The sequence below is a fragment of the Centruroides sculpturatus genome, unplaced genomic scaffold (genome assembly GCF_000671375.1).
Source record: "Centruroides sculpturatus isolate CEXI.00-Female unplaced genomic scaffold, Cexi_2.0 scaffold268, whole genome shotgun sequence".
Lineage (NCBI taxonomy): Eukaryota > Metazoa > Arthropoda > Arachnida > Scorpiones > Buthidae > Centruroides > Centruroides sculpturatus.
The window spans coordinates 1-24,855 of NW_019384499.1; the positions used below are offsets into that span (position 1 = coordinate 1).

General features: G+C 29.9%; 1 protein-coding gene across 1 annotated transcript; it reads right to left on the minus strand.

Annotated features, from left to right (window-relative positions):
- Window positions 1–58: 58 nt before the first annotated feature.
- Window positions 59–24,182, minus strand: LOC111621995 (histone-binding protein RBBP4). The gene is made up of 12 exons (XM_023364288.1): window positions 24,069–24,182; window positions 23,955–24,005; window positions 23,790–23,884; window positions 20,077–20,250; window positions 16,650–16,672; window positions 14,909–14,939; window positions 5,831–5,892; window positions 3,450–3,542; window positions 3,056–3,123; window positions 2,464–2,590; window positions 2,174–2,386; window positions 59–388 (listed from the first exon to the last, which is right to left on the minus strand). Exons 1-12 carry the CDS (start codon window positions 24,179–24,181, stop codon window positions 251–253), a joined length of 1,188 nt encoding a protein of 395 aa, XP_023220056.1. The 5' UTR covers window position 24,182; the 3' UTR covers window positions 59–250.
- Window positions 24,183–24,855: the final 673 nt, after the last annotated feature.

The window sequence follows — 24,855 nt, forward strand, 5'->3', positions numbered from 1 at the left end:
CTGTATTATATTTTAGAGATTTCGATCATTTGTTAAGCCTTAACTACCCAAATTATATGACCTTGGTTTGACCTTGAATATAATTCATATGAACTTTTGGCAAAACAAACTAACTACTATTTCCCTAGCTATTCGTATTAACACAAACTGACTGTACTTCCTGGGCATCCCTCAAATTACTTCTTTCATTAATTCTACTCAAATATTTAATTTTTAATATTTTCAACTCATATAAGCAAATCAAATACACTCAAATTGTGCAATGGTGAGCACTTACCATTTCCCAAACTTGCATGATATTATCTTCAGATACAGAACATATCACCCAAGGTTCATTTGGATTCCAAGAAAAATCAGATATCTTTGCAGTGTGACCACCATGAATAAACTAGTAAAACATAAAAGCACTATCAGTATTATGGTTTTAAAAATTTTAGTTTCAACAATCATTTGTTAACAGTTTATAAATTTAAAAAATATAAAAATAAAAATGATAAACATGCAAATTTAAAAGTTACCTATAAAAATTACTGAATATTAAAGCAGTTTCATCATTTAATACTAAATTTTATGAAATTTAGTATTAAATGATGAAACTATTAATACTAAATTTCATAAAATTTAGTATTAATAGATAAAATACTGATCTCAATTGATATTGTATCTTATGTCAATCTACAACAATATATAATAATCATATTGAACATGTCATATTGTTAGGAAGTTGCTAGATGTTGGCACACATACAAATAACACAGCTTAATGTTACTCTTGTTTGGGTAGCTATGCTTTGACTTTAGTCTGGCGTAACACTAAGTGTTTTATAGTTTCAGTATTTTCCACTTATTGCCTAAAATGAAATGTTCTACTAACCTAAGAAAGTTTATCAAAAAAAGACAAAAAACTAGTATACATGGACTGTTTCATATAAAGTAATATTGTTCATGAAAAAATAGGTAAATATGCATAAATCTTATATTGTCAAAACAATATTCTCTTTTTTGCTGGCTTGGTGCCAAAAACAAATAACAAAATTGAAGAATTTTATTTTTTGTCAAAGTAAAGTAATAAATTATGACCTAAATTTTTGATGTTATTAAACATTTTTTTAAAGTAATTTTTACTTGTAATGATTACACACTATTGTGCCAAAAACTACATAAAAAAATAAATATACATGATTTTTTTTTGTATCTCTGAGATAAAAATTCAATTTTTGGTAAATTTTTAAAATAAAATACATAGAGTGACCTTAAGTGACTGCAGTTTGGATTGATGTTTTGAAGAGTAAAGTACAACTGATCACGTTGTAGTAAGAGTTAATTACCAAATATTATCTATCTATAGCTTTTCTTTCAAATAAATTAATTTGTGTATTCTTATTTAAGCGTTTCCAATAAAATCTATTCCTGTAATCATTGCATTCAATGCAACATGTAGCTGATTTCTGTGATGTAATACATTGGTTATTTGAGGTAGAATTGATGCTAACAAGTATCCAAATTGTCATTTAACAGAAAGGTGTAAAGAAACATAACTTAATACAGCATATACCATATTATATGCTTTTATATTTTACCTTCTGGTCTTTATAATTTTTCTTATGAAACAACAACATTGAACACTTGTTTATAGAAAGTTATCAATTTCCTTTTTACTATAATCACTAGATTAATTAAAATTAATCTGAAACTATAATTATTCCAAATATAAAACAATTTTATCACCACTATACTGTATTCAGAAATAAAAAAAGCAATAAAACTTAGGGATTTGAATGATTTTCACAAATTTTCTTGAAGTTTTCTAAAGCAGTCATTTTATCAGATATATTACAGATTTAACCACACCCACTGAATTGTAACTACATGGTAAGATAAAATCTAATATACCTAGACTACACCAATGTTTGTTTAAAATCTTACATAATGTACAAAATAACAGAATGGCAACTCCAAAAACTTAAAATTTTGAATTAATTGAAAGCTGCTGTTATTTTTATTTCTCAATCATTGTTTCCCCTTTTTACAATACTAGTATCTTCAAAATAAATCATTTAGTGGATTAAATAATTCAAATCTAAATAAAAAGTAACAATAAAAAAGAAAAACTGTAATTTGTAAAATTAAATTATAATCAGCTATACAATTCAGTTCCAAATAATTTTGCTTACCAAGAGTTCAGGAGGACCATCCTCAGCATCTTCAGCAGACTGTTCTTCTCCAATTTTACTTAAATCCCACACATGTAACCTCCTATCTGTACCACTTGAAGCAAGAATTGTTTCATTGTGAGGCGACCATTGTACTTGAAATATTTCATCTTTATGAGATTCAAATGAATGAAGTTTCAATTTTAAATTTCTGAGATCCCAAAGTGCAACTGTCTAATATATACAGAATATATGATTTTATAATTTAATCTTTATTTTTAATAATTATTTTATAAAAATTACTATCTTACTTTGTCCGCAGAACCAGTGGCTAAAATAAATTCACTGTATGGATTAAAAGAAAGGCAATTTACTTCAGCAACATGAGCATCTACTGTATGGCTTGGTTTATTTGTGTTGTTTGAACGTGTATCCCAACTAAAGAAAAGAAAAAATGATAATTTCAATTGCTTTTACATTAAAAACTTTTTACATAAACTAGTTGATAAATAATTTACTGATGAAAAATAATTAACAATGAAACAACATTACAATTAAGGCAAATTACATGGATATACTTTAAGATAACTGAGTTTCTGTAATCTTTCAGTTCTTTCTTGGATACAATGAATAACGGTGATTTCAATAAATTATTTACACAATAATTTTCTCATTAATAAAAAACAGTAATAATAAATTTAAAAACAACATATAGCGCACACTTCTTTTCTCTATAATTTCCCTTCAATATTATAATTAAATACATCAATTCAAATAAAAATATAAAGCTAAAAAAACCATTAGCTAAAATTATATAAAATGTACAAAAATAGACTTATAACATTTCAGAATTTACAAAGTAACATAAACACACATCTAAATATTATTATTTACTAAACATACATCATTAATTTTTGATCATCAGCTACAGAACCAAACAGACTTTCATGAAGTAGATGCCAGGCAACATCCTAAAAATCAAAAAATTAGAAATATATCATTTAAAATCATAAATATGTAATCAGAAAATTATTTTATTTGTATACATTTTTAATTTTTTGAGACAGTATATTTTTATATATACCATGGAAATTAATATTTGAAACAAAAAATTTATTAAATTGATATAGTTCAAAGTATTTTTGAAAGGTTTTTTCATGACACTCAAAAAAAATATTTTAAAAATTTACACAGCTATAGTAAAATGAGATGATAGTGTTAACAGTAAAAATGATGCATTTGCTAATAATTAAAAATTGCATTATATTTAATTAAAAAAGAAAAAATTATTATTTACCTCAACTACAGCTGTATGACCAGTAAAAATTGTTTTAGCATCAACGATTTTGTTTTCTCGAGGAAGAGCATTTATATCCCAAAGACAAATTGTCTAATTTATAAAAAAAATAGTTTTATAAAATTTACAATTACAACAGCTTTAATAATCAAAGTTCAATACATCTTTAAAGAAAGAATTACCTAAATTCTCATACCCCTTAAATAAAAACTATTATTTTCATAATACAGTGCAAGAGTATATTTTTAAAAATTCAAGAAACGCAGGCCGCAAAAACATTAAGAATCACTGTTATAGGTGCTCATTTAAATATAGATAAGGAATTTTTTGTATATCAATAAATTTTTGTTTTATTTTTCAAATTTCCTATAAAAATAGTTATTATTAAACTTTAAAAAAAAAAAAATCACTAAAATATTCAATTTTTAATGAGAAATTATCAGTGGAATTATGTAACTATGCAAATTTTTCTTCACAAATGTAGCTGCACCAAATAACATTTCTCATATATATAAACATTCATATTTTAATACACATTATAAGTACAGTAAGACCTTGTTTAGTGCTTAGGATGCGTTCCTAGATGACAAAGCACTAAATAAAATGACCTCATTTAATGCTAGTTTCAACACAGTAAATAGGAAAAGGGAAACATTAACCAAAAATGAACAAATTTTAAGTTATTTTTATATTAATTTGCATAATAATATGTTACATAACACAAACATATGCACACAAAAATATAAAGTTCATTTTGTGATGAAGGTCCTGGCACTTCTGAAATTCTTGATTTTTTGCAATGAACTTGTCTAGAATCATTTGTCACTTTCTTTATCTTTCATTAAGCAAATGTCAGTAGCAGGAGATCACATCCAAAATGCCTTGTCTTGCTTTTACATTCCTTTCAAAATCTGGATCACTTGCTACAATTTGATCAACAATTTCAGTTATCATTGCTACAGATTTCCTTAGTAAAAGTTTTGTAAATTCTTTGGGTTCTTCGTTTTCAGAATCACTATTTTCCAGTTCTACATAAATTCCTTGTTCTTCCAATTCTTGAAGGTTGTTGTTGGTAAGGTTTTCAACCAGAAACCTGCAGTAACTCCGCAATATCTTGCACTTCTACATCTCCTAGTCCTGCTGTATCAATTAGGTTGACAATTTGGTCAACAATAGGCCCTTCTTGTTGTGCATGAACATAGTGTGGAAGAATGTATGACTGGATACCTCCAGCCATATATTCTTCCCCACACTGCTCATGCATTTATCTGTTGAAGTCAATATTTGCATTTACCAAGTGAAGTCAATATTGCCTATGGCATCCACGATATCATATTTTTTCCAAAATTGCAAACAAACATAGATTTAGGAGTACAGCTTTATGATGAATTGTCACCTTTAGCTGATTGGTTCATGTTCAAGAATAATCGTATTATATATGAATCAATGAAATGCTACAATAATTTGAATCAGTGTGAACTTTGAGTTATTTTTTTATGCTTCGAGCAGACAGGATTACATCAAATCAGCATTAATCAAGAAAGCAAAAAATAAGGTCTTACTGTTACAATAATGAACACAAATTAGTACAAATCAACCTTATATTGTAACAAAAAATAAAATGTTAAAAAAAATATGTTCTTTTTTGTAGTCTTTCCATGTTATTTCCTCCCCAAAAGAAATGATTATTAGATAAATAATATATCTATATAGTTATATAATTTAATTACTTTAAATAAAATACTACAATTAATGGAAAAATTTAATAATTCAAAACAAATTAATATTAAATATCTTTAAAATTAAACAGATTGTATTTAAATTAATGGCATTTGAGTAGTCAGTTATATTCTACAAAATAAACGGCAAAGTCATTTTTGGGACGAGACTATGTCTCGGAGAGCGCAAGCAATGCAAATGCAAGAGCGCAAGCAATGCATGAGTGTGCAAATCTCACACTCATGCCTGTTTGTAGAAACAGTCTCGGCATTTTGTATTTTCTTTTGACCCAGTTCTCAGTCCTGACTACCTACAAGTCTGGTTTATTTTACGTGCACATGATTTGGGCACCACTGTGCCAAATTGTAACTTCTGACACGTACTCCTTCATACCGCTAAGGTGTGCAGCCATTGACAGTAATGCAATTTTAAAGATGAGACAGTCTCATCAAAAATTGAACATTAAACCCATTGCATAAAATGCTTTATTTTTTCTAGATTTCAAATTTTTCTAGTGACACATAAACATCTCTTTTCAATTGGACTATTTTATTTTTATTTAAGGTAATTTTACTGAAAACATTTTATGTCAATAAGTGATGCCAATATATTTTCTAATATACATAGAAGCTTCAAAAAATCATTAACAGAAGTAAACTTACATGATCATCAGATGCACTTAATAAATTTCCATTAAGGTTAGGATTCCATGACAATCCATATCTGTTTTATATTATAATTTTAATAATTTAATCTATTCATAAATTTATTTTTAATAGGTATTTAATAATTATTTATTGAATTATCAACTAGTAAGTAATACTTTATTATTTATGAAGACTAACAGTCAGAACAATCTCATCATGTGTTTCTAGTGCATAAATTTATTTTATATACAGTGGTGCCTCGTATAACTTACTTAATCCGTTCCAGGTGCACGTCCATTAAGTGAAAAGTCCGTTATGCAAAACGCATTTTTCCATAGAAATACATGTTAAAACATATAATTCATTCTGCAGCATAAAATAACTGTACTGCACCACTAAAAAAAAAAATGAAAATGGAACAGGCACCAATTATGCCAGGTAGTCAGATGTTGTGAGGAGGAGGTGGAGGAACACCTATTTCACACATTCATACAGATACAGACTTTTACACATTGCAGCAGGTCTCTTTTTATTGTTTTTTAATCAGAGTCAGATTCAGGAGAGTCTACCGGAGCTTGCAGGGTCATCTCCTCTTGTTCCATCCTTTGGTTTTTGGCAGCTGGCTTCTTGAAAAAATGTCCAAGGTGGTATGTTTCTCTCTCTTCTTCAACACTTGTCGGAAATGATGGGCAAGGGTGCCATTGTAGAGATCATTGATCGTGTTGGCCTCAGCTCTGTTTGGATAATAAGTGTTGGTAAACTCCTGAACCTCTCCCCATTTGACAAGGAAGTTTTTTGTAACCATATGCAAATAATGTAGATACTCGTAACTACCACTAGAGGGCCAGAAGCAGTTTAAAAAGGGGATAAAAATGAAAAGGGTGAAGAATTTCTGTGTGTTTTTAATTGTAAAAGTGTCAGAAACCTACAAGAAAAGGCTGACACTTGATCTTTTTTAACCTTGTGAAGTTTTTTTTTACCAATTTTTACCTGTGTTTAAGAAGAGTTCTTCAAAGCAAAAATTTTTTAAGACTGCTACTTCTGTGGTAGTGTATAAAGGATAAAGATGGACTCAAAAGTTATTTTGACTTTTTGTAAATAGTCTAAACTTCAAATTATAAGGAAGTTTTTGTCAACTTTCACTCCTTCTGATGATTTCTTGCTTTGTATCAATTGAAATCACCTTTCTGTTTTTTTCAGAAGCCATGATTTGCACAACACTCTGCACTGAGGTGATGTATGTAATAAACAAGGGAGTAAGCCGAATCCCAATGGGAGCTCTATTTCAGATATACTAATAATATATTCTAATAATACTGTATTAATATATTACAAAAATAGTAGATTGTCATTGGCAATGGCAAAAGAGTGGAAACATCATTTGCACTTGTTCACAGAAAGTCCGTTGTTCGCCTCACATAACTGCCGAACGGAAAGTCCGTTGTTTGCAGCCAGTCCGTTACTCGAGTCACTTAACGGCCAAACAGAAAGTCCGTTATTTGAGGCGTACATTATACAAGGCACCACTGTATATATATTATTAGGCTCAAAGAACAAAAACACTCATTGAACAACGCGTTGTGGTCTCTTTAAATCAGTGTTTTTCAACCTTCTTGAATACGTGACCTCTTTACAAGTTAAAAAATTCTGGCAACCCCCAGGGCCATATTAAAACTATGTCAGTGATTTTAAAAACTACCTATTGAATTTTCTTTCTGTTGAGATTTAAATATCGATCAAAAAATCAATTGTACTGTAAAATAAACAGGCACAGACTTCTCACTGAAATTGTAGTTTTTTTATTGTAGGGCAGGACCTACCAAAAATATGTCTTATTTTACCAGCGACCCCCCGTGTGTGGCTTTGCAACCCCACTGGGGGGGGGTCATGACCCACAGGTTGAAAAACACTGCTTTAAGTCATCCACAATGTGATATTCGTGTTGTGGCACTTTTAAAAACAGCCAAACGCGTTGTGACTAACTCAAAAAGATCACAAAACGAAATTTGCGTCGTGGTTTTCATGATATTCGACCACTATGCGTTGTGGATGTTTTTTTCCCCCTGCTCAATGAGCCTAACATATATAAAAAACACACATATTTGTAATCTGTATTTTATTGTGTAATGTACTACAATGTCAATATGCAGAACTTGAATACACAAATGATTTAATAAAAAGTATCAAACACCATTTTTTCCCCGCACGAAAAAATTTTATAGCGATTTTAATCAACCTTTAATGACGCGCGCTTCACGCTTTATTGCTTTTTAATGTTTTTTTAATGGGAGTTTTTTTATCAAAATTAATAAATCATTCTAAAGTGGTAGTGCACCGATTTTCCTTCAGTAAAGTTACTTAAAGCTGCTTTCTGATGTCAAAAACGACCTCTGATAGTTTTTTAATTTTTTTTAATTAATAGATTTTATTATATATAAGTTTAATTAATTAGGGGAGTCGGAAATCGCAATAAAAATTATAATTTTTTAAAAATATTTAAAAATATAGGTTTAGTTTCTAGTCACCCTACTTTAAACCCTTCTCCTCCCGAGAAGTCTGAATGTCCGGGAAGTATGACACCAGCTGTTCTCAAGGTCATCCAGATGTGTAAACAATGATTCATTGGTGTTAAATTTCACAGGAAGGCGAGACAAAGGAAACTAAATGATGAAGCTTTTTAACCAAAATTAATGCATTTCTTTCGTTTTTTCAGTTTTAAGTATTTTTTATGCTTAATTAAAATTTTTTTTTAAAAAGTGGACAAGAAGGGATTAAATAAAACAGTGCTTATATCACTGCCAACCTAAACTTAACTGCACATTCAATCAATTTTGCATTGCATTTGTGTTATGCAGTTCTGCACTGCTATCTCGTTTGTTGTGAAGCATTCAACTTTTGTATTTGACATCCTATTCCAGGATCACTTGATATTTTAAAATGCACTAAAACATAGTGAATACATGTGCTACAACTTTGAACTGACAGTGTCGCCTTAGTTGCCATTAGAGGGCCAAGATTACAACAGTCCTCTCCAATAGAAGAGTTCAAAGGAAATTTATCATATACCCAATATAGTAAGCATTTTCAAAAGTTTTACAGTGATTGGCCTATTCATTTTTGAAATAATTGGCCAAGGAGAGATTTTTGTTAGCACCCAATATTTATTTGAACATTCTAAACTCAAGTTTTATTTGTCAAATTCTAATTATTTTTTATGTATTAAGTTATGATTTTTGAAAGCCAAGTAATTTTTTAAAAATGACTTAAACCGTAGATATAAAAATCACCTCAATCTTATTAAAACTATTAGAATTTTTATGTTAAATAGAGCTTAACCATATACAGGATGTTTACTTAAATATTTATCCGGGTACAAAAAAGATCTTTCCAATATTGCACAAATACATGCAGATGATAATTTAGTTTTATTGTTAAGTTTATAGTAAAATAAACTCATTTATTCAAGAAAGGGATGTGTAAATTGCATGGCAGTTCTCCAACAATAAATTTACCAATCATAACAAGATTGAAATTAAAAATGCAATCTTTACAATCATATAACAACATGCAATGCTGATCACCTTAAAAAGAGCTATCATGCATTCTGCCAATTGTTTAACATGTCTACTACAACAACTTAAATTCATGANAAAAAAAAAATCACTGATGTTTGTAAATACAAAGAGGAAATACACAAGATGCAATCATATGAATCAAGTAAACTAAAATTATTGACAATAACTGTTAGAGAAATTCATCAATTCATAAAATTATTAGAGAAATTTGGAAGTTGCTTGTAAAACTGTCACTGACTTTCAACTGACTGTCTTTCAAGTAGAAAACCAAACTTTGTGATATTTTGATCTTATAATATATATAAAAAAATATATATAGAATGTGGACTGAAATGGCAAAGTCCAGTTTTTTTATTTATATAAAACTGAAATACTGGCAGGATAAACTTTATTCTTTCATTTTGACAAATTTAAACTATCATCAGTGAAACATGAAATATCCACAAAACTTTCATCCTAATTTTATTCAAGTTTTGTTGTGAAAACAATGTCAATTACTTCTTCACACAGTGTTTGAAAGAATCTTACAATGCATTATTTAAAAAAATAAAAGTTTGTCATCTTATCTTGAATACAAATAGTCAAAAGGATCAGTTTAAGGATGATGCATATTAATACTGAGCCAGACATGGAAAAATTAGTCTCATCGCATCAGGCCCATCATTAATTATTTTTATATTATTAATTTAATTAATCAAGTACAGTTCGGCCCAATGAAGTATTCACCTGTCTATAATCGATAAGATCCGCTGTAACTTATCACTTGCATTTTCAGGACATGCCACCTGTTATCATAGAGTTTTGAGATGGACCCTTCCGATCCGTGACAAAATCGGGATGAGGGGCATTTAAGCAGTGTCACATGACTGTTTTAATTGACAAAACTAATCGATGATAACTTATTTATTCCTGCTTATATAGCATGAGATTTTTTAAGTTGTGAAGTTATGGTAATCATTTACAAAAAAAATTACGATTATATCTTATATTTCAATCAGTTTTCTCCCTATCAACGTCTTTTTATATTTATTTTGTTGTAATTTGATTCAAAAAAAGGAAATAAATAAACATATCAGTTTTCACTTAGCTAAAATTTCTCGGACCAACGGCAGTTTCGTTTGTAGTTGGAGAAGAAAGTGTTTTCTTTCACAGTCAGGGTAGAGTTTATTATTTTAGCCATCATCCATCCCACTACTATTATAAACAAGCTGTTAATCGTAAATAAAAGATCCAACTTCTGTTCCAATGTCATTGGTGCTATCTATCCCTTTAAATGTTTTCTCTTCTTCTCTACATTCAACTACTACTTTTACAATATCTTTTAATATTGCACGAGACATCTTCATAATTTCCGCTAATCCAATAATAAATCCGCTAATAAATCCAATATCGCTCTCTGAACGCTCTTTATGTCCATTTTGTCGTCTGCTTTTTGTTTGTTTTTTCCCGTTAAGCATCGCCTCTCATTTCCTTGTAAAGCAATTAAGTCTTCTTCTACAAATCTACAAATAAAATTTATAAAAATATCTGTCTAAGCAATGTAAAATGTTTATGGCTAATATTGTTTAGTGACTTAATTCAAACGAGTATTTCTTCTCTGAATTTCTAAGACTTACAGAAAATTACTTTTCCTTATTATTTGATTCATATGTTTATCGCATGCATGACAGCTAACGTTAAGGACTTATAACATCATTTTTTTAGGAAAAAGTTCAAGTAGAAAACCAAAAACCAACTGTGTGTAAATTTACAGTTAGAATAACTCTTATAATGTTTAATGATGAAAGTCATAAAATAACAAAGCTTTCTGCATCATATTTGACAATATAATGAAAGAAATAGCAGCCATGTTTATATAGCAGTATATGTTTTACTTTGGTAATATAAATTAAAGTTAACCCAATTAAAATTAAATAAAATATCTTTAATTAAAACAACGCGACTTGTCACGTATCACATTGTCTTAAGTAAAACAGAGCAACTTATATACATAAAGGTGTTGAGAAGGGGCAAAGGTGTTCAATACTTCGTCCAAAACCCGGCATTATCTATTATCATTTTTATCCTCTTTGGCATACTATTCACCAACTGCTGGCATATATTGCTCCTATTGAATATTTCCCATCTCTCACAAAGGGCTTCCCATAATTCATCCAGTGTTGAGGCATTGACTGGCTCTCTAGCCATCTCCACCCACAGATGTTCTATGGGGTTTAGATCAGTTCCCCTTCCTGGCCAGTTTATGACCTCGATGTTACTTTGACGTTCCAGCTGGCTGTGTGTATCAGGGAGCAATCACGGACGAACGGGACATTTATTGATGGATCCAACCCTTGGAGAGAGGGTAAAAAGTTGCCTTCTAGTATATTAACATATTGCACTGCTGTCAGATTGCCAATAATTCTCTCACCAGGACACCAGGACCGGATGAAGACATCCATGCCCATACTCCTGCAAAACAAAAGGAAAAAGTAACTTAAAAGCACAAGAATATGCATATAATTATAAATATCATCAGCACAATTTAGTTTTAATGCTTGTGTTATTACATTGGTTATACGCTATACTTACTTCTAGCATATTTTATAACTGTTTTCATTTGAACTACTTATAGACAGGTTATATTACACTGTTGAAAACAATCTGATAATGTCTTAAATATTATGAAGATAATATATTTGTATTTTCATAATATTGTAAGGCAATTATCAATTAATTAAGAGCAATACCTCACACATTATTATCGACTACTTTCTAATTTAGTGATTAAATTAGATGTTCAGAGAAGGAATATGACGAATATGGAGTGTAAATGGTTGGTTATTATCCAATGAAACACCCCACAGTGTATTTCTTCGAACATAATTCATTAAAAGATATTAGACATACTATCTTTTAGTTAGTTGATTGGACATTAACGTCTGCTTGAAACATATTGGCCATGAATTGTTACTGACTGACATCAGAGTAGCTAATAAGAGGGAACAAAAATATAAAAATAATCCATCTACCAGCGATGCAGATAAACTATGTAAATTAACAGTTAGAATAACTGTTACAACCATTAATTCTTTACGCCTCTATGTCCTTAATATTTTGATTTTGTTTTTATATTGTTCACATAGACCTTGTTTATAAATAGAACTTATTATATTGGTGTAGTTTCAAATTAGCAACAAGAGGAAGTAATCTTTATTTTTACCAGTGAAAATAATAATACTTTTGTTTAACTTTTTTACTTAGACTTCCTCCCTTTGCTAATTCCAAACACACACACACACACACACATATATACAGTAGAGCGTCGTTTATCTGAAAGCCAGTTATCCAAAAGAATTCCAGTTGGCAAATTTAAATTTTCACTAGTGCTGTGGCACTGCAATCTTTGGCTATATCTTGGGCTACTCCAATATTTTTTTTTGTTGGAGTGTGTTTTAGCTGGCAGCACTGGCACTTTTGTGTGGTGTTTTTCTGAGGACTGTGTGTCGTGCTGAATCAAACATTTTGATACTAGATTAACTTCTAAAGTATAATTTTTTTGCTTTTATATTTTTCAATATATTTGTTTTGTTTGTACAAAATAAAGAAATAATTTTTAATGATACAATAACCACAATTATTATTTTAAAAAGTTTATGTTAGGCTTAACATTGACGAAAATTCAATGCGAAGTGACACGCAACAGAGAAAAATTTCAACATGGATAGGTTAATATATTTTTTCGTACATAATCGGTTATCCGAAAAATAAGTTATCCAAACAACCTCAGTCCCCAATTGATTCGGATAAACGACCTCTACTGTATATTAGGCATTACTTGGTTCTTTACTACCATCTGAAAATGTTTATGAGATGTGTTAGGACATTGGCTATCATAAACAACACATCAGATGCTAGGATAATTAAAGCGTATATCTAAATTAATCATAATTTGGAAAAAATTATCCATCTAATAAGTGGAACTACTGATGTTGACAGTGTGGATTATTGCACAATGAGTAAAAACCAAGTGGACATGAAGCGTAGGAATAGGACTGCTTCAAAACTATGCCAAGATTTCTTGACACAGGTGTGTAAATTTATCATCGAATATCGGTTTAATATACATTCAACGTAAGAATTATTATATCAGTAAAAAAAGCAAAGATATAAAACATTACCTACTCAGAATCTTCTGTTTTTTTCTTTTTTTTGGCATACACATTTGCTATTGTGCCTTTCACCTCGAGGCCGATGCACCCAAACAACTCCACTTTCATCGCTTGAAAAAGTTTTTTCATCAGAAAACCTCACAGTTTCCCATTCCTTGGTCTAATGAAAATGTTGATAGGCAAAGCCTAAACGGTCAACCATGTTGCTATTAGTTAGGATTTGTTTTTGGGCAGCCCTTCTCACCGGTAAATTGAACTCCCAGTCTAATAATATAATAAAATATTCTTAATAAAGTTTTATTTATAAGTTCATTACACTTATATGAATGCATCTTTTTAAGGTCTAGATCAGGGGTGTCCAACCCACAGCCCAATAAACATATAAAAAAAACAACAAATTTTAAAATTATTTATTTATTTATTTGGCATAAACCTCAAAAAAGAAGTTTCAGAAAGCCATAAACCTTTGGCTTTCTGAAACTTCTTTTTTGAGGTACATATTTTATTTTTTAATAGAAAGGAAATATTTTCAAATACTTGAAATGTGTGAATGAGGAAGGAATACTAAATAAAGCTGGAGTTGTGACTCAAAGAATTATAGCCCCAAGTTCAGGGAAAGAAGAGAAAGGCCAAAAGATAAAAAGAAGTGAGAAAGGTTGGAAAATTAAGGGTCAATATTTGCATAACAGAAGGTCTATTTAACCTTTTTCACTTCTTTATATTTTGACCTTTCTCTCCATTCCCCAAATTTGGGTCTATAATCCTTTGAATACCAACTCTAGCTTTATTTAATATTCCTTTCAGCATTGCAAGATTTGGCTACTTTGCGCCAAATTTGGCTACCCTTTTTTCAGTTTGGCGTAAAAAATATCATTTTGTGCATTGGCTACATTTTGGGCTACATATTATTTATAAATATATTAGTTGAATAAAAATGCACTTTAAAATGGTGTTTCATTGTTCTTTTATTAATTAAAGACCCAAATAAAACAAATATTTGTGTTTTTCAAATAAATTTTTGTTTGTCTCCTTTATAATAAATGAATTTATCTATTTCTAAGTAGAAATTAAAAGTGTCTGTGAAGTAATTTTTTAATATATCCTTTTTTGTGATAAAGTTTTAATACTTATTACTATAATCTAGACATGTAAATACTTAAATATACTTGTATATTTAAGGATTGGGCCACTATATACTTGTGGCCCAGAACTCCATGACTTCTTCCAATGTGGCCCAGAGAAACAAAAAGGTTGGACATCCCTGGTCTAAATATTACACTCAAATGCTACATACCTTCGCTTAACTGTATTTATGGAAATAGGTAAAGATAACTCGGATTTAAGTATTCTAGCAGTCTTAAATGGATCTTCTTCACAATGCTGTTTTAACTGTGCATCCTCTTCTGCAGTAGTAAACCTTGAACGACCTTTCGCCTTTTTTAATGAAACAGTTCTGCTTTCAATCTTCTGTTTGCAGATTTTAATAACTGTTCGTTTGCTGATCTTAAACATTTCTGCTATCTCTTTGACAGTTTTGCCATCTTCTCTGTGCTGAACAACTAATTTCCTAATGTCCTTTGAAATAGCTTTAGACATTTTCTCAAGCTTTTTAGATTACACAAAAAAGTGTTTAATCTAAGCATGCATTTTTGTCGACTTTATCGTCTGCTTTTTGTTTGTCTTTTTTCCAATTAAGTATCGTTTCTCATTTCCCTGTAAAGCAACTAAGTCTTGCAAGAAAGTCGAAGTTACAAATTAATAAGATTATTAGTAATTAATAAATTTATTAGAGAACTTTGAATTTCTTGCAAAACTTAGTTGCTTTACAGGGAAATGAGAGGCAACACTTAACGGGTAAAAACAGAAACAAAAAGCAGATGACAAAATGGACATAAAGAGCGTTCAGAGAGCGATATTGGATTTATTAGCGGATTTATTATTGGATTAGCAAAAATTATGAAGATGTCTCGTGCAATATTAAAAGATATTGTAAAAGTAGTAGTTGAATGTAGAGAAGAAGAGAAAACATTTAAAGGGATAGATAGCACCAATGACATTGGAACAGAAGTTGGATCTTTTATTTACGATTAACAGCTTGTTTATAATAGTAGTGGGATGGATGATGGCTAAAATAATAAACTCTACCCTGACTGTGAAAGAAAACACTTTCTTCTCCAACTACAAACGAAACCGCCGTTGGTCCGAGAAATTTTAGCTAAGTGAAAACTGATATGTTTATTTATTTCCTTTTTTTGAATCAAATTACAACAAAATAAATATAAAAAGACGTTGATAGGGAGAAAACTGATTGAAATATAAGATATAATCGTAATTTTTTTTGTAAAAGATTACCGTAACTTCACAACTTAAAAAATCTCATGCTATATAAGCAGGAATAAATAAGTTATCATCGATTAGTTTTGTCAATTAAAACAGTCACGTGACACTGCTTAAATGCCCCTCATCCCGATTTTGTCAGGAATCGGAAGGTCCATCTCAAAACGCTATGATAACAGGTGGCATGTCCTGAAAATGCAAGTGATAAGTTACAGCGGATCTTATCGATTATAGATAGGTGAATACTTCATTGGGCCGAACTTTTCATCAAGATATTTTTGGACAATTATTTTTTCTGTTTATAAAATTTTTATTAAAATTTAATTTTCAGTGTATCTATTTGATTTTATGGGGTTCTAATAAAATACACACACTAAAACAGGACAGTAGTTAGAAAAAGTTTGATAAACCCTGCTCAAAGCTTTTTGTTTCATGCAGTTCTAAATATAGTAGAGCATCGATTATCCAAAACAATTTGGGACTGAAGTTGTTCATATAACTGATTTTTCAGATAACTGATCATGTACAAAAAAATATATTAACCTATCCCGTGCTGAAATTTCTCTCTGTTGCATGTTGCTTTGCATTAAATTTTTGTCAATGTTAAGCCTAATCAAAATTTTTTTTTTTAAATAATAATCATGTCTATTGTATTTTTTTAAAAATTATATCTTTATTTTGCACAAACAAGATAAATATATTGAAAAATAAAAAAAGAAAAAATTATATTTTGGAAGTTAATCTAGTATCAAAAACATTCCATTTCAGCACAACATGACACTTCCCGACACAGTCTCAGAAAAAAAACACAAAAAACAAGCAAAACTCACCACTCAAAATGGCAAAAAACCCTTGTTCAAATACTGACGCGTCCTTAAGTACCTCTCATGGTCATGCCAGTGCTGCCAGCTAAAACACACACACAACAAAAATAATATTTGAGTGGCCCAAGACATAGCCAAATATTGCAGTGCCACAGCACTAGCGGAAATTTGGATTTACCGATTGGAACGCTTTCGGTAACCAATGTTTCAATTGATCAGTATTCGGATAATTGATGCTCTACTGTATAGCAAATCTACTGATATTCAGCTGAATATTTGGTATTTGGCAACAGTAACACCCAAATAATTATTCATTATTTGACCAGAAAGAATAATCTGTCCATCCCCAGAAAAAAATCTTTGATAGAAATTTGGGAAAACCTTAGCATAACAAATTCTCTTAAAAACATTATGAAATATTGAAAGAATTTATAACAACTAACATGAGTGGTTCAGCAAAACTTTTTCCTGAATATGCAAATGATTTGCAATAAAAAAATAAAATAAAATAAAAATTTATGCAAATGTTAATGGATTTAGGCTTCAAAAGAAAATTTTTAAGGAATTTATCCCACCATATCAAATACTATACTATTTAAAAATTATCATCTTTTGGTTATGTAAATTTGTTTAATAAAAGTTTGGAAAAGAGGGTGCCAATTCATGTAATGTGGCAATTAAGGCCTTTTTTGCAAAAATAGCATGTGTCAAGAAACTTAATGCTGAGAAAACTGAAAAAACATTTCTATTAAATTGCATTAAAAATGGACATCTTTTGCTCCCATTTGTCAAAACTGAGTTAGTCCAAAGGTTTTGGTGTATTTCCAGAATATGGTCTTTGATAAGACTCTACAAAAATTAAATTTTTGATAATTGACATAGAATGTTCCTTTCAGAAACTTTATTCCCACTGTTCTTTTTGCATGAAAAAGTTTGCACATGTCATTTCTATCCTTGCAGCCACCACTGTCATCTTCATCTTCAATGTCCACATATTGTTTATCATCTGCAGCACATGACATACTTTTGGAGAACTTCTCCACATATTATAAGAAAGCTGACAGCTTCAGGCAGGCCACAAGTTTCATGTCCAATATTTCAATATTTATAGGGGGATAGGAGGCATTACTCAGTGGTATATCCTCAAAGAAATGAAAAGAAGTGAGAAGGGTTAGTTGGAGGGAAAGTTAGTTGGAGGGAAAGTCTGTTGTGGCAGAGCCGAAGGTGGGAAGGAGGAAAATATAAAACTGGTAGACAATTTCACCAGAAAAACAATAGTGTGTAATTTTAATGTAATTTTACTCATCCTAATATGAAGTAATCAAAACACACATTTTCACAAAAGTTAAACCAATGCTATTTATGATTTTTCATAGTACAGTAGAGCATCTGTTCTGTGGCGCTGCAATCTTTGGCTATATCTTGGGCTACTCCAATATTTCTTTTGTTGGTGTGTGTGTTTTAGCTAGCAGCACTGGCACTTTTGTGTGGTGTTTTTCTGAGGACTGTGTGTCACGCTGAATCGAATGTTTTTTATACTAGATCAACTTCTGAAGTATAATTTTTTTCTTTTTATATTTTTTTTTAATATATTTATTTTGTTTGTAAAAAATAAAGAAATAATTTTTAACAATACAATAGCCACAATTATTATTTTAAAAAGGTTTTGTTAGGCTTAACATCGACGAAAATTCAACGCAAAGCGACACGCAATGGAGAAAAATTTCAACATGGGTTAGGTTAATATATTTTTTCGTACATAATCGGTTATCCGAACAACCCCAGTCTCCAATTGATTCAGATAAACGACGCTCTACTGTATTAGTAATCTTACATGAACCACAGTTATAATCATTGGATGATTGTAACCAGGGCTGTGGAGTCAGAGTCTGGAGGTATTTCTGGCCAGAGGAGTCTGAAAAAATATTTCTACTCCAACTCCCGCATTTTAAATTTACTTTAGTTTTTTTATTTAAATGAAAGAAAATTTATTATATATTTATTAAGTTTTAAAAATCTTTTTATATTTTGTTATAATTCATTTCTTTTAAATAAAAAATGCATCAATCTATTAAATATGTAGTATTCTTTTAGTATTTGTGTTTAGTAATTAATTTAATTATTAATAAATTATTCTGACCCAATTGAATTTGAATGTTTTTGAATCATTCCTTTATTATCCCTGCTCTAAGTAAGTACTCTATTTTTCTGAATTATTAATAAGAAAGACTAACTGATCAGAGTACATTTTTTTCTTTTCTGAACAAGGGCTAAGTAGCTAGCTAGATCACATACTTTTTAGTTGGACTAACTCTTATTGAAGGGTGAAATTGAAGTGAAAATGCTGTCAAATATATGCAGATGTAAAATTTTACTGCCCCCCCTTTCTCCTCTTATTAAATATTTGTTAAAAATTAATTTTTTATACAAATAAATATTAAGAATACTAACTATAAAAGTATTTGGGTAAACACCCCAGGCTCCTTTCAGAATTCAGAATAGGGTACTTCCCTATGAGCACCTCTGCCCCCCCATAAAATGACTTGGTATTTAATTTTGCCAGAGTCGGGAGTTATCAAGAGTCGGAGTTGAGTGTTCTTTTACTGACTCCGCAGCCATGATAATAATCTTACATCAGTCACAGTTACAAAGAAAAAATCAAAATTGTCACAAAGTACATGTATACTGAGGAGGGATCGATACAAACTCTGATTCGCAATGCCATTTACCTTAAACTGTATATTATTAATTCTTATGCAAGAATTTTTACCTAGACATGTTGTTCAAGGTTCATCAGGATAGCCTTAATACTCCAATATAGTGAATGGCACATCAAAAATATCCTGCTGACTGTGGTCAATCTTGATGTTGACAAAACAATTTGATAGATTTTAGGTAAATTATAATTACATGCATAGTATTTTTCTGGTTCTACATAAAATTATTTAAACCTTCAAGATGTGATTTGTCAAATTCATTCTTGAGTTCAAAATGGCCACTCCATCTGTGACACAGCATACCTGTTTCTCCCCTCTTATATCACACACCAGGTCATTGGATTACTGTTCAATTCATTTTTGTTTTATATAGGTGTACTTAACTTATTTTGTACATTTTGTGTTTCTAAATTGCCCTAACTCTTAATGAATATAATAAAATACTTAGCTGATAAATTCTTGTATGTTGTATTTATTTTTTAAACCAAAGATTTACTTTGATTAATAATCTGATGCAATTTTCTGTTATGTTTCATTAATCATGCATCATTGCATATATCCTCATTAAGAGTTCTATATCATTCAAAATTTATTACTGCAACAGTTAATTATTAACTAAAATTACATTAAGTATTTTTTATATATTTTAATTCTTACCTGGTTTAGATGGATGTTTTGTATAATCAAACACTAAAACATCACTAGATGGTGTTTTTGTTGCAATAATACAAGGGTTTTGTGGCATATATCTAGCTCGATTTACTTCTCCTTCATGATTGATTTTAATCTCAATTTCTATTTTTCCACTAACTGAACCAAATCCTCCAAACTCTGAAACAATAATTTTATTAAAGGAATTGCCTGATTACATAAAGCATAGAGATAAATTTACTACACTACAAATTATGAAAATTATTGTTATCAGATATATATTATTTAAAAATTTATCCATTGGCATTAACTGTAAAGAGCAAACTGAATTTGTTTAAATATTACTGAAAAACATTTTTTGAATTTTTCTTATATTTTTTTACAAATTAAAACATATCTATAAGATCAATAAATAACCTTATAGCTATACACCAACCAATGCATAATATTATCAGGCTAGAAATGGCTATAATATTAACTTATAGCCGTTTCTAGTCCAATAATATTCAGCATTGTTTGGTGTATAGCTTTAAAATATTCCCCCCTCTTGTACATAAGTAAGGATTTGTTGATATAGGTTTGATTTTAGATAATTTGAATTTAAAACAAAAATTGAAATTTTTTTTATAACTGCACCACTTTAAAACTTTCCACTCAAATCTGATTCAATAATGGTTTATTTCCCTTCTATTGGTTGTTTTCTATCATCTGACAAAGACTTATAACAATGTTATAACAAAATTTTAGTTTTTGTTTTATCCCATGAACTACAGTAATTAGAACTCCACAAAATAAACTTATCACACTACACCTTTATTTTGCTGAGATAGTTTTATTGCAAAACTAATGTTTTTGGCCTACTCTATACGCCATCCTCAGGCTTAATGATAGAAAAAGGAACATTGGCATTCCATTAAATAGAATACATAAGTTTAAATACAAAAAATAATAACGGAAAAACAAGAAAAATAACTGAAAAAATAATTCAGATACAAATACAATACAAAACAAAGCCAAACCTAGTGATAGAAAATAATAAATAAAAATAAATACTTTAGATAAACATTGTAATAAATTGTTAAGGAATATTTGATGAACGAAATAACTATAAACTAAGGCAATACTACGAGTTAGTGTAAAATTTCTTGACTATAAATTTCCACACCGTTAGTAGGCTTTCTGCGTCCCTTGCATTTATGCATTCCTCTTCCAGTTTGCTCTTGTAAATTTCAATTTTTTCAGCAGTTTTTGCTAGTGTTGGAGAGTACAAGGATTTGACAATACCCACTTCATCCCATTTTATTATTGGGCCTTGTGTCTGCGCGAACTGGGAAAGTACCGTTGTGTTGGAGCCTTTTTTGATGTCATACTTGTGTTCTTTGTCTTATCCCCAAGTTTCTTGTTGTGACTCCAATGTAGTCTTTTTTTGATTCCTAGTTGTGTGTTCTTGTAAGGAATTTTATATACTCCTGCTTTTTCTTCTTTTTTAATGTGATCTTTATCATTTCTTAAGATTGTATACAGGTTTGCAGTTCTTTTTAGGACCATTCTTGTCCCCTTGCAGTTCGTAATTTCTTACATAATACCTTTCTTGTTATATGTGAACTTTGTGACTTTACCGGGATCATGTTTTGAACTTCTTGCTGTGCCAATCTCGTATTTTTTAACCAATCCTGCTATTGTGCCTTTTCTGTATCCCAGTGTTTCGGCTACTTGTATGATTCTTTTGTTCTGTCTACAACATTATCACAATATAAAAAAGCTTTTCTGATTAGAGCTTGGAATGCTGCAAGCTTATAATGGTATAAGCTTGCAGCTTATACTCGTAACATTCCGAGCTCTAATCAGAAGAGCTTTTTTATATTGTGATAATGGTTAAAAATATATTGGTTAAAAAATACGAGATTGGCACAGCAAGAAGTTCAAAACATGATCCCGGTAAAGTCACAAAGTTCACATATAACAAGAAAGGTATTATGTAAGAAATTACGAACTGCAAGGGGACAAGAATGGTCCTAAAAAGAACTGCAAACCTGTATACAATCTTAAGAAATGATAAAGATCACATTAAAAAAGAAGAAAAAGCAGGAGTATATAAAATTCCTTACAAGAACACACAACTAGGAATCAAAAAAAGACTACATTGGAGTCACAACAAGAAACTTGGGGATAAGACAAAGAACACAAGTATGACATCAAAAAAGGCTCCAACACAATGGTACTTTCCCAGTTCGCGCAGACACAAGGCTCAATAATAAAATGGGATGAAGCGGGTATTGTCAAATCCTTGTACTCTCCAACACTAGCAAAAACTGCTGAAAAAATTGAAATTTACAAGAGCAAACTGGAAGAGGAATGCATAAATGCAAGGGACGCAGAAAGCCTACTAACGGCGTGGAAATTTATAGTCAAGAAATTTTACACTAACTCGTAGTATTGCCTTAGTTTATAGTTATTTCGTTCATCAAATATTCCTTAACAATTTATTACAATGTTTATCTAAAGTATTTATTTTTATTTATTATTTTCTATCACTAGGTTTGGCTTTGTTTTGTATTGTATTTGTATCTGAATTATTTTTTCAGTTATTTTTCTTGTTTTTCCGTTATTATTTTTTGTATTTAAACTTATGTATTCTATTTAATGGAATGCCAATGTTCCTTTTTCTATCATTAAGCCTGAGGATGGCGTATAGAGTAGGCCAAAAACATTAGTTTTGCAATAAAACTATCTCAGCAAAATAAAGGTGTAGTGTGATAAGCTAATTATTTGCTGAGCACGTTCTGTTTAACTCCACAGAATATTTCCTGTACCATGCTAATTACACTGACCTGTGATAATTGTGACGTTTTTGCTTATTTGACTTAATTATAATAATTTAAAGGAATTAAGCATTAAATTATTTAATAATAATAATAATAATAATGTTAATAACTAAAATTTGATAAAAATTGAAAAACTTGGAATATTTGCCTTCTAGCTACATATGTCAATATGTACTAGAATTATATTGCTTATTCAAGATCTATATCCATAGGAAATATCAGAAAACATTATGTTTAGAAGACAAACAACCATAAAGTAAGCAGTCACTGGCCTAAAAGTTCAAGGCTGTGACTGTATTTCATTCAGTCTCCAAGTTGAAAGTGTGAAACACTTCTAAAATAAAAACAATCTAATACCATCTCTTGTCCCAGATTATTTTTTGAAGTCAAGGTACAAAATAAATTAACCATTAATTTAGTTAACAAAAGGGCACATCCTATTTTATTGTCAGTTGCAGTTGTGTATTTAACTTCATCTATCCTCATCTTAACAAAATTAGCAACACAAAGATGCTTAATATTGTTTGTAATTATTGAATTTAGACAATCATCATCTTAAAAGCAGTCAGCCAGTTGATGAACAATTTATCATTAGCAAAGTAAGCAAAACAATTCCAATCTGAAAGCATCCTGGACTTTGCAGGTTGCATCACCAAATTTGGTTCAAATAAACTGCACATTCCAACTTTGTCCAAATGTCTTGGAAAAAATACACTGATTACACAAGTAAATACAGTAATTAATAGTTTATATTTCCAATAATTAAAAAACACTATCTTAGTTATTATGGCAGTTAAGTTTAGTGGTTCATCGATATATTTGATTATGACTATTTCTTTCGTACGTTCTATGAATTTTGAAGTTCAAGTATTCTATTAGTTATTTACAACTTACCTCCCTTTTCACTATCATAGTGTGATGCATCAAATTGTGCATCTTCACTTGGTAATTGAACACTAGCAATTAACAAATGATTCTGTTCATCCGACCTAAATATGATAAACATTCCATTAAAATATAATTTCCAATTTAAGTAATGTAAGAACTGTATATACTCACGTGTGTGTTCCTAAAATTAACCGGTGAACAGAAAAATCTTTCCCTTCAGGTCTACGAAAGCAATGTATTAATTTAATCTTCATATAAATTTTAAACAATAAAAAATAAACTTACCTAACAACATCAGGTAACCATTGAGCAGTTAAACTAGGCCATTCCAATGCATGAGTCATTACCAAATCATACAGAAATGGTGTGTTTTTCTTCCAAATTTTTATATTCTTCATTAATCACTCTTTCTTCTACTGTAATATAAATTTTTAAAAGTTTATTTATTTAGCGTATTAATGCAAAGTAATTTTATTTGTATTTATGAATCACTTAATATCAATAGCATCTGGCAGTATGGCATTAATATAATAAAAGCAATTTTTAAAAGTTTATTTATTTAACGTATTAATGCAAAGTAATTTTATTTGTATTTATGAATCACTTAATATCAATAGCATCTGGCAGTATGGCATTAATAACATGTTGCAGGACTCCAAAGTATCAGAATCCTCTGGATGCTTCGAAGGATCCGATGTTCAGTCATGGTGCTTCATTGCGAAATTAATAGGTCATTTTATTCATTTTATCTAGCTGAAGGGCAATTNTAATAAATATTTCTAAAAAAGTTGATAAACAATAAGGATGATCTCATCATCATCAAAAGATACAAAATTAAAACAATGTCATTTTGTAATGTTAACTCACAAACAGTCTATAGAGTTCCAATACACTCAATATAAGACAATTACAAATTTCAAATGTTCAATGTACATAAATATGGTGTGTGTTTTATATAATCAAATAATATAAGACATCAAAACAAAGACCTTAATTTCTACAGAGATTTTTTTTTTAATAGACAGTGAGATAAATTTATGACAACAGAATTGATAATGTTGGCATAAATTTG

Excerpts from the sequence above, each read along its gene's own strand:
- LOC111621995 (XM_023364288.1), bottom strand. The coding sequence starts at position 24,181 with ATGAAGAATATAAAAATTTGGAAGAAAAACACACCATTTCTGTATGAT. Across the intron at positions 5,893-14,908 it reads AAAACAGCATTGTGAAGAAG|GATATGGATTGTCATGGAAT; the intron begins ATCCATTTAAGA and ends TAATATAAAACA. Across the intron at positions 2,387-2,463 it reads CCACTGGTTCTGCGGACAAA|ACAGTTGCACTTTGGGATCT; the intron begins GTAAGATAGTAA and ends TGTATATATTAG.